This window comes from Herpailurus yagouaroundi, unplaced genomic scaffold, assembly GCF_014898765.1.
Source record: "Herpailurus yagouaroundi ecotype Mexico unplaced genomic scaffold, PumYag 77, whole genome shotgun sequence".
NCBI lineage: Eukaryota > Metazoa > Chordata > Mammalia > Carnivora > Felidae > Herpailurus > Herpailurus yagouaroundi.
The window spans coordinates 72,634,683-72,646,263 of NW_024412388.1; the positions used below are offsets into that span (position 1 = coordinate 72,634,683).

The following is an 11,581-nucleotide window of genomic DNA, read 5'->3' on the forward strand; positions in this document are numbered from 1 at the left end:
TTCCTGAAGTTTTTTTTCACTTCCTGAATTAAAATAAGGGTCCATACATATACATTTACTTATGCAACTAGCACTATTTACTGACTAGTGCTGGACACTACTACTGTCCAGCAGGGAAGATAACTATTAATCAATCATACAATTAAATATTTATAAAATAAGTGCTATACAGGCAAAGGACTGGTTTCCCTGAACATATAATGACAGAAATATCTGGGGGATCAAGAAAGATTCCCCTGAGGAGGTGACTTTTGAGATGAGAATTGAAGGATGGGTAAGTATGAACTAAGATTGGAGAGAATACTCCAAACTAAGGGATCATATTAGCAAAGACAAAAAGTGAGAGGAAGCTTCATGTGTTTGAGGAAACAGAAAAGAAATCCATGTACTACAGCTGGAAAGTGGGTGATAGTGTTAACTCACTTTAAAAGTGAGGAAACTGAGTGTCAGTGCCCAGCTGGGTGGCTCATATAAGGTTAAGGGCTCCACTAAGTGTGTTTCCTCAATAATGGGGAGTTTGCCAATGGTTTGCAACCTGCCTTCAGGCTTCTTTTACAGCCTTTTACAACTAGAAAAGCATTCCCTACAAACCTAATGATGTCTCACATGAGAATCACCCAGATTCAGAGAAAACAGCATGAAAAATCACCCTAAGAAAACATCTGCAGAAAATATAATACATCCTGGTGATATCACAGATACAAGTATAGTTTAAATGTAAATCAAGACTAAGTCATGCCAAGATTATCTAACTCTAAATGTGATTCATGATTCACACTACCCCTGTTATACATGTATAATTTCAATTTCTATGTGAAAGCTAGAGAAAAATGGAAATTTGTGTTCATACAGGTCATACATGTAGCTACTTATTCAATTTTCCTGAGAATTTATTTAAACATTCCATCAAATCAATATATGCATCAGTATAAAATGCTGCACAGATCATCAATAATTTGATAGTCTAGGATATTTTATGCTTCTATATCCTAACATGTGGGCTTCAGTTCTCTGTTCAGTTCTTAAATTACTTTTAATGTACTTATAACTGAGAAAAAATTAATTAACTATGTCATCTGCCAACTCAGAAGTAGAAAAAAATTGGGCTTTTAAACAAATTTTTTTAAAAAAATACAGAAAGAAAAACAAAAGCAAGATTACCTTGGAAAACATTCCCTCCCTGCCCCCTGCCCCTGGTGGGCATACATCATGTGACAGCTACATCACTTTAGGGGGAAAAGGGATAAGCATATTACATAGAAAAATCAGAATTGTATTTTTATGCATCTTTAAGAAGAAAGATGCTTCAATTCTAATTTACTTTTTGCCAAGAACTCTTTCTGACATCCTAATTAATGTTAGGGATTATCCTTTTAGTTGTATCCTTCCTTTTGACTTAATATTTCCTGAGCTTTACAATACTGACTGCCTCACTGTAATATTCTGATCCTCATCAGAAATGGTCATTGACTGGTAAGGAGGAGATCAAGGGAAGAGGCTGGGCATTGTCAGGAAAGAGTGATGAATGTCAATTGATGATGAATGGGCTAACATTTTGGGGAATAGTCCTCAGGATTTATATCACTCTGTAATATTGTATTCTATATAGCTTTATATTACTTTATAATATTTATTCTAAGGAATATGAAAGTAAATACCCTCTCAAAGGAATTGTATTTCCATTGCCTTTTGAAAGTTTAAACAATTTTTATTTTAATTTAAATTGTGCTGTGCTTTTTTAAGTTTATTTTGAGAGAAAGAGAGTGCATGAGCTCAAGAGCATGAGCAGGGGAGGGTCAGAGACAGAAGGAGAGAGAGAGAGAGAGAGAGAGAGAGAGAGAGAGAAAGAGAGAGAGACACTCTCAAGCAGGCTCAGTGCAACCAGTGCAGAATCCTACGCAGGGCTCAGGCTTGATCTCACAAACCTCAAGATCAAAAGTTACCTGAGATAAAACTAACAGCAGGATGCTTAACCGATGGAGCCACCCTGGCACCCTAGTGTCTTGCTTTTAAAAGATTCATGGTTTGCTATAGCCCAAGAGGTAGTAACTGAAAAGCTTTAAGTAGTTAATAACTGAGATTATTTTTTCCTCCCTCTTTTATTTTATAAAAAACACCAGAAGGAAATTAAATGCTTAATTAAATTAAACAAATTTGCTGAATGCTAGCATTACCATAACTAGTATTTGCACCATTTTTAAAAGTGTATTTATTTATTTTGAGAGAGACAGAGCGTGAGAGGGGAAGGGTCGGAGAGAGAGGGAGAATCCCAAGCAGGCTCTACATTGTCAGCATGTTGGGCTCAAACTCATGAACTGTGAGATCATGACCTGAGCAGAAACCAAGAGTTGGATGCTTAACCAACTAAACAACCCAGGTGCTCCAGTATTTGCACCATTAATTGCTTATTGAGTATTTTGACAGTTTTCAGATAATCTGAATGTAGAGTAGGTTAGGCCCCAAATCAAAAAAGGCAGTGTTCGTTCTACATGGTATGGGAATAGGCATTCTGGAGGAGCCCATGCAAATATCATCAAAACACCAGCAGACCATCAAATATTGCTAGTCCAGTTTGCTGGGTCTTGTCTCAATCATGTTAGAGTGAAAATGGTGCTTCCGGCTTCCATCTGCTTGACTTTGCTTGGGGGAGAGTCCTGTTGAGCTGGCCTAATTACATTTCCTGGAAGACATCACATAGATCTGATTTGGGAGTTTCCAGAAATGACTATACCCATCTTAACACATACTGGAATCTAAGAAGATGCTATTTCCCCTTGTCATATTATTCTAAAGCAGACATTCAATTAAATTCAAAGAGCACATGTCTGCCCTCAAAGGAACGACTATGAGCAATTAAAAGAGAAAACAGAAACACGCGACAAAACAGCCACTTGTTGAGAAGCATGGGAGAATGAAACCATTGCAGATGGTTCAACACTTCCCTCAGTGGGTCAAACTGTGACATAGTCAAAATTCATCTTAGAAGTTTTTAAAAGCTTCCTCTCCCCACCCCACACACTGTTAGCAACTCCTATCCCTGCACTGCCTCTCTCAGTCAGGCTTAAACTGCTCCCTTCATAATCAAAATATATTTGCTCTGGAGTTCATTCTTTCAGATTCCTCCTAAGTGTCTGATTAAACCTAATAAGCCTATTTGTGCTAGGATCTTAGTAGATGAAAATAGCTTTAATCAATTCAATACTTTTTTATTGAGTGAGGAAGTGCTAGGCACTGTGCCTAATAATCTGTTTAAGAAACAGCTTCTCTAGGGGTGCCTAGGTGGCTCAGTCAGTTAGGCAACCAACTTCAGCTCAGGTCACGATGTCATGGTTTGTGGGTTCGAGCCCCACGTTGGGCTGTGTGCTGACATCTCAGAGCCTGGAGCCTGCTTCAGATTCTGTGTGTATGTGTCTATGTGTGTGTGTGTGTGTGTGTGTGTGTGTGTGTGTGTGTGTGTGTGTGTCTTTCTCTGCCTCTCCCCTGCTTGCTCTCTATCTCTGACTCTCAAAAATAATAAATGTTAAAAAGAATTAAAAAAAAGAAATAAACTGTTTCTCTATTCATTTAAAAAATTGGGAACGAGTAGGAAGTCCTCCAATAAGGCAGTAAATAAATCATGGTTCTCCATACCTATGGAATACCTTGCAGCCACTAGAAATAAAGATTTTTAAAATAATGCTTCCATCCATTCAGTTATGGACGTTAACTAAACTTATTGTGGATAATCACTTCACAATCTGCACACATGTCGTTATGCCATACATCTTAAACCTACACCAAGCTGTATGTCAATTATATCAATAAAACTGGGGGGAAAAAAGAATATGCTTTAGTATGGTCCCAGTTTTATTTTTAAAAATATGCATAGGAAAAACCATAATGAAATATAATAGGAACTTTGTCCTTAATATGTGGGATTATATATTATTTTTATTTTCTGTACATGTTTCTGTACTTCCCAAATTTTCACCAAGGAACATACATTTGTGTTATAATCAGAACATAAACAATAAACGTTATTTTTTAAAGGCAGTTTCTCTCTGGAAGAGTTGTCGGTCTAGTCCAGAAGATACTAGATTGAAAACAAACTATTAGTATGTTATGATAAGTGTTATAGTTTTCTGTAAGAGCAACTAATCACCCATATACACAGGTGATGGAGGATTTAACAGCGACTGCCCATAATGATTTTGTGTTAAAGACTTTAGCACCGTAAGGAAAGGTACAGCTCACAATTCCTGATACAAATCTTTGGTGCCAGGTGTGTTTCAAAACTCAGACTTTTTTTTTTTGGGGGGGGGGGCGCAGTTAGAAATGTAATGTGAGTATATGCACTTAACATAACACCCCTAATAGGCCTGGGCCAGCACTCCATAATCTAACATATTGATAGTCCCATTTAGTGAGGTGGGATTATTAGAATAAGAACTCTAACGCTTCTCATGAGTCTAGGCCACCAAATTTGTTACTAAAAAGTCCCGTTTTCCAGAGCCATTTGGATTTCTGAAATGAAGACTGTGGACCCGGATGGGAAATGTGGGGGCTCAGCACCACACCCCATGCAGGGTGGTGTTGGTCATCTACCTCTCTGCCCCCAGTTCGTTAGGCCCAGCACTTGCTCTGATGGTAGGAGTCATAAAACTGATTTCAATTCACTGTTAGAGCATGTGATCATATCTGATCATAGATACATGCACTCCAGGAGTGAAAATGCTCTAATTCTGTCTTGAAGACACATGTACTTAAGAGGTCTGAGGTTGTTTTAAAGGTGAAAGAAATGTTAACATAAACACACTTCACAAACATCTAAAAGATGTAAAGAAATATGATGATCTAAGTAGAAGTAATATTAATAGACCTGGCAAAAATGCATTTCTCAGTAATTTTTAAAGCTTGTCTCTAAGCCAAACACTTCCTAATCTCTCTTGGAAGAACACTGACCGCTAAGTGACAAAGTGGCTGTGGTTTCAGACCTTAACTCTAATACTCCTGAGTTTATTGATACATAGCCAGTTCAGGGGAAATATATTATATTATATTATATTATATTATATTATATTATATTATATTATAATGTTATAATATATGATGTGGTTTTTTTTTCAATTTCTGTGGTATAATGAATTGTGTGCAATGTCTGAGCTAATACTACATACAACTGAGGACAAGTAGCAATTTCTATGAAGTGACAGAGAGGCAGTTTTGGGGGGGAAATGCCAAGGATGATGATTTATTTGAAATCAACCTTGACAGTTTTCTTGCTGACAGAAAGGACTAGAACAAAGGTTAAATCCTTCATTTTTAGAAAACTACTTTGTCTTTCAGGCTTGCTCCTCCAAGCTCAGCTAGTTCATGAAGATCAACCATTTGACTTTCTCCCACGGATACAAGATCTTCCACAGTCAGACTTGCCATACAGAGCCTCTGACAGAAAAAGGAATTCCTCCATGTTTCTACCAACTAAACATTCAATGAATGTTGATTTATTAATGCCAGATCTAATTCCATCAAGATCTAATTCTACAATAATCCCTCAAAATAATGATTTAGCAGTCATTACCACCTTCTCTTCAAGTAACATTATTTTTTAAATGTTTATTTATTTTTGAGAGAGAAAGAGAGACAGAGCTTGAGTGGGGGATGGGCAGAGAGAGAGGGAGACACAGAATCTGAAGCAGGCTCCAGGCTCTGAGCTGTCAGCACAGAACCTAACACGGGGCTCAAACTCATGAACTGCAAGATCATGACCTGAGCCAAAGTCGGATGTTTAACCAACTGTGTCACCCAGGTGCCCCTCTTGGAGTAACATTATTACCAGAACTATCACTATTTAGAGAATTCACTGATTTGACCTCCTCTATGCCTTCTCTGGCTGGAATCATAAAAACGGAAACATGGCCATAGGGCAAAGGCAGGCGAGCAACTTAAGGGACACATGTACCCTATGAGTCATTGGAAGTTGGCTATTTTGCACCTTTTCATCCATGTTTTCACATCATACTAAATTCTTCTGAGCCACTGATAGACTACTGTGTGCTATAAAAAGCACTAAAGCTTTAATAAGTGTCTGTTTTCATGTTAAATTCATATTTTATCAGCCTACTATAGATTCCTGTCTTTATCACCATCACATTAAACATAATTATTACCTGTTTAATATCATATAATGCTGGTTAGGCCCCATAGAAAATAAATTAAGGATACTTGGTTCTTCTGGGACCTTATGGCTTTGAACAGATGATGACAACAGAGACACATGAGCTTTATAGTAAACAATGGGATGAATTAAATTGGTAAAATGTTATATTGAGAACAAATGAGGCAGTTCGCTTAGGTAGTTGAGGAGTGTAGAGGCAATTATAAAAGCAATCCACAGGGAACTGCTTGTTTTTTAAAAGGCTTAATTAATTATTTAATTAAGACTCTCTTTCCTGGAGGAGGGAAAATCTGGAGATTTTGCAGATTTGTGACTGCAAAATAACTAAAATTCTGGAGTGGGAGAAATATTCCAAGACTTCTGTCATTTTTATATCCAAAGGTTGCAAGAAATGGCATCAGAACTAAGATCCAGCAAATTCTGTTGGATTTAAGTTTTGCCTTCAGCCACATGTCACTAAGAACAAATGTGCTATTTATATGGAGAAAAGTGTAAGGATTGTGCTCAAATGTATATCGGACTCAGACTTCAATGGTGCTCATTACTATAGAAAATGTTTTGGATTTTTTTAACTGAACACAAATAATGTATTTTTATGAAAAAGTAACCATAATCTCCAAAACAAAAAATATATACTGAATGGCATTATTTTACATTTTTGCAAAATGGAGGACAGCTGGATTCCTCTATCTTCTGCATTCAATCTATTGCAAATCTTGTTTTTTAAAAAATAACGGTTGTATAGGGGTGAGTGGGTGGCTCAATTGGTTTAGTTTCAGTCTCTTGATTTTGGCTCAGGTCATGATCCCAGGGTTGTGGGATCAAGTCCTGTGTTGAACTCTGCACTGAGCATGGAGCCTGCATAAGATTCTCTCTCTCTCCCCCACTCTCTGCTCCTCTATCCTGCTCATGTTCTCTTTCTCTCTCTCTAAAAAAAAGAATAATAATAACGATTGTATATATTTAAAGAGTACAACGTGATGTTTGATATAAATATACATAGTGAGATAATTATAGTTAGCCTAAAAAGCATGTTCATCTCCAAACACATTTTCTTTTAATAAACTTTTTTAAATGTTTATTTATTTTTGAGAGAGAGAGAGCAAGCAGGGGAGGGGCAGAGAGAGAGGGAGACACAGAATTCGAAGCAGGCTCCAGGCTCTGAGCTGTCAGCACAGAGCCCGATACTGGGCTCCAACTCATGAACCTTGAGATCATGACCTGAGCCGAAGTCAGATGCTCAACTGACTGAGTCACCCAGGCAACCCCAAACACATTTTCTTTTGTGTGTGTGTGGCAAGAACACCTGAAATCTTCTCTCTTAGCAAATTTCCAGTATACAATAAAGTTTTGTTAACTACGCTCATCACGCTATACACGAGATTTCAAGATAATATAGAAAATAAATGCTAATACATTAGATATATAAATGAACACATTTTAGCAGCATCAGTAAGACACTTAAAAGTCAATGAACTTTGAGAGCAAATTATTATGAGGCCATGTTTATACAAGCATGTCTTAATAGCTGGAGTTCAAGCATTTAATTTACTTTGTCCAGGGTAAACTGAATTAACGAAAGATAATGGGCCTAATTCTAATATCTGTCTCCCTAGTACCATATTGACACAGCTGAAACCCTCCAAAAGGTGGCAAGTGAATTGTTTTAGCTAGAAAATATTCATGATTTGTTTTCTGCAAATATCTCAATATTTTAAAAGAGCATCTTTGGGGCGCCTGGGTGGCGCAGTCGGTTAAGCGTCCGACTTCAGCCAGGTCACGATCTCGCGGTCCGTGAGTTCGAGCCCCGCGTCAGGCTCTGGGCTGATGGCTCAGAGCCTGGAGCCTGTTTCCGATTCTATGTCTCCCTCTCTCTCTGCCCCTCCCCCATTCATGCTCTGTCTCTCTCTGTCCCAAAAATAAATAAATGTTGAAAAAAAAAAAAAAAGAGCATCTTTGAGAAAGTTATATGAGAAAGATACCTACTGCAAAGTGACAGAAATCACCTTGCTGTCACTCTTACTCTCTGGCAAGCAAATGTGGAGCTGAGCCTTCTACCCAAAGGCTCACTTCCACGGGGTGACTTCTATAGATGCATAACTTACTTTGCCACAAAGCATACAAAATATGGTTTTCTGGAGATAAGGATGAAAATCCACTGGAATGAGAGCTGCCATCTATACTTTAAAATGTTAGAAATAAAATGCTCTTAAACAGAGGAAATCCTCAAAGAGATGCCTTAGTAGGGGGATGCCCAGCTGAGTTTTCAAAACATGCACAAAATATCCACACAATTGAAAGTCCCCCAACCCCCTGCAAAAGGCTAATGGAAAAATGGTCCTGACAGAATTCAGCTCTTATAAGTCAATCAGGACCTGAATAACACAATCACAGTGCAGAGAGTTAGAATCCTCCTGTGAGGCATTTTCCCTAAGCATTGGTTAGGATTTTATTATAGGCTACTATGACATTTTTGTCTTTAACATTTCGGCCAGAGTGTATATTTATTCATTCATTCAACCATCACATGCCTACTGGATGCCAGCATTGGGGATGCAAAATGAATATGCTATGGCCCCCAAACTTCTTGAATCTGACAAGAAGTAAAAAGCACATAGAGAATATTATTGCTGTTCAAAAATTTAGGGTGATGTCAAGAAAAACAGTCAACTCCATTTAGGGAACTTCATCAACAGAAACAAATAGAAGGGTAGTCCAGGCAATGGAAACGACATTTATGAAGGTGTGGGGACAGAAATAAAGGTACTTTGGGGTCATGGCAGAACAGCTCAAAATGAGTCAATGTAGGGGGGAGGTGCCTGGCTGGCTCAGGAAGTAAAGCATGTGACTCAATCTCATGGTCATGAGTTCAAGCTTCATGTTGGGCATAGAGTTTACTTAAAAAACAGTCAATGGGGATAAAGAGATAGGCCAGATGACCAATGGAGAAGAAATCTTTGATGGAAGTTAAAAGCAAAGAAATGACCAGAATTACATTATTATATTTAAGGACAACACTTGGGAGGAGCATGATGTAATGTCTCTAGAACAACTGGATGTTTAATTGGCCAAGGTAAGTTGTGAGAGATGTTACATCTTTGTCCACAGAAGAGACACTGGCCTCTTTCAAATGAATGGCTTGGTCCTTCTCTCAGGAGTTGTCCTTGAATACTGGACCACCAATTGAGGGAAGCTGAGGAAGGCTTTACTCCCAGACAGACGACCAAGAGAGTACTCGGGAACCCATGGCCAACATCTTTCAATCAAACGCATGTTACATGGGGTACTTCAAGCTCTGTTGTTGTCAGCAACGCAGATCCCAGGAAAGGGCAGTAGACAGAACTGTCTACATGATCACAGCAATTGTTAAATAATGGCCCAAGAAAGCAATTTAATATAACTGCTCATATTCCTTCATCTTCAAACGTCAATCTCTGCCATAATTATTCTGCTAATCAATAATTTTCTTTCAATATAATCCATATTTTCCTTATTTCAATATAATATTGTTTTTCCAAGTGGTTTTATTATTATTTTTAAATGAATTTTATTTATTTAGTTTTCTGAAGTGGTGGCACATACACATAGCTCAAACATCAAAAGACAGAGAAGGATATACAGCAAAGGTTCCTTTCCACCCCGTCCTCTGTCAAGTTCTTATAGCCCCACAAAAAAGTAAACAACATTATTAGTTTCTCATTTATTCCTAGGACGTTTAGAATGGATATACAAACCAGTACAAGTATAGACTCTTTTCTTTTTTTTCATCCCAACAGTACACTCTTTTGGCACCCTTTTTTCCCTACCTACAAATAAATCTTGGAGATTGTATTAATAAACTTGGGCAACCATAAGAAAACCCCATAGATTATGCGGCTTAAACGACAGAAGTTTATTTTCTCACAGTTCTGGAGACTGGAAATCTGAGGTCAGAGTGGCAGTATGGTTGGGTTCTGGTGAGAGCTGTCTCCCTGGCTTGCAGATGGCCACCTTCTCACTGTGTCCTCACTAGGGAGAGAGAAACAGTATGTCTTCCAGTGTCTGTTTTTATAAAAACAGTGATCCCACCCTGATGCGATCCCATCTTTATGACCTCATCTAACCCCAATTACTCCCTAAACACCATAACATTCAGGTTTAAGGCTTCAACAACACAGGAATTGGGGGGATGGGGAGACACACCCAGTTTATAACAGAGATCTTTCCATATAAACACATAAGGAGCTTCTCGATTTTTTTTAACAGTTACACAGTATGCGATTGTTACCATATACATCTTTAAGGTTGAAACTGAGAAAACTAAAGCTGTCCTTAATCATTCCTTATTAATAGGATATGCAGAAATAAAGTAAGAGGACACGAGTCCTAGAGATTGAAGTGATATTTCTGATGAGTTTACACATAAACTGGAATTATATGCTGATGATTGCTAGAAATGTATAAAAACTTAAGCAATATGTTTAATATACATTTACTAGCCCATCATTAGATCTTCCAAACTTTAGCTTTCTAAATCAAATATGGTTGAAATGATATCCTAATATGAAGTTACTGACTATATTTGAAGACGTCAAATTATACTAATAAAACACATAGCTATGAAATGTATTTTTTTCATGTCAATGCTTATAAACAACGGTCAGCTTACACCTGTTACTTAACTAGACATGTTATACAGGCCATTCTAAACATGTTAGTATATATTTAGGTTTTGAGAAAGGTATTAGTGTAGAAAAAGATTTAGTGATCTTTATGAATAAAGTTCAAATGGTTATTCAGTTCAGAAAAAGGGAAAGAATCCAGAATTAGGAAGAGAAAAAAAGTATGGCCACAAAATACTGCTAGACAACCTTACCAAAAGCAAAATATGACTGTGTGCTATCCCAGCAGCTTGAACTATCACTGCCTGAAGAAAGAGAAGGCAGAAGGCAGAGACAGAGTGAAGACAGGTGAACAGAATAATATGTTCTTAAAATATAGCTTAAATTGGATTCAGGGATAAGAGAGCAAGGAATCAAAACAGGGACCAAGGTTTCAAGCCTAGGTGACTAAAAAGTAACACTGTTGGCTGAGATAGGGTGGAAGATATTTAGGATGGGGTAAGAGTTTATTTTACATACCTCATGTTCGGGGCTAGTGAGATATGTAGGTTAAAATTACAGTGGGCATTTAACAGGTTGAAGGGAAGAGACAGAGATGAGATTTGTTTTAACAAGTATTTATGAGAACAAAAGAGAGGGGGCAGGGTAAGGAGGAGCAAGAACAGAATGATAGAGACAACTCCCATTCAGAGGCAGAAGGAAAAAGATGGGCATTAAAGGAGAGAGAAGAGTACTCAGAGAGGTGAACCAAAGCAGTGAGTTACAGACACTGAAAGAGGAGGGCAGAGTCAAATGTGCCACATACTGGAAGAAGACTCAAAGA

General features: G+C 37.8%; 1 protein-coding gene across 25 annotated transcripts in view; it reads right to left on the reverse strand.

Annotated features, from left to right (window-relative positions):
* Positions 1-8,101: 8,101 nt before the first annotated feature.
* The window catches only part of LOC121027404 (uncharacterized), an 88,638-nt gene continuing 85,158 nt past the window's right edge, over positions 8,102-11,581 (reverse strand). For 23 of the 25 annotated variants that reach the window (XR_005788720.1, XR_005788710.1, XR_005788721.1 and 20 more), the window contains one exon: positions 8,102-10,165. Coding sequence is in view for 3 of the 25 variants with exons in the window: in XM_040470839.1 (XP_040326773.1) it covers positions 10,163-10,165 (3 nt within the window). In the remaining 22 variants the exon portion in view is untranslated. Of the gene's footprint in view, positions 10,166-11,012; positions 11,064-11,581 lie in introns of all 25 variants that reach the window. The other 2 variants (XM_040470838.1, XM_040470837.1) reach the window with 1 other exon arrangement.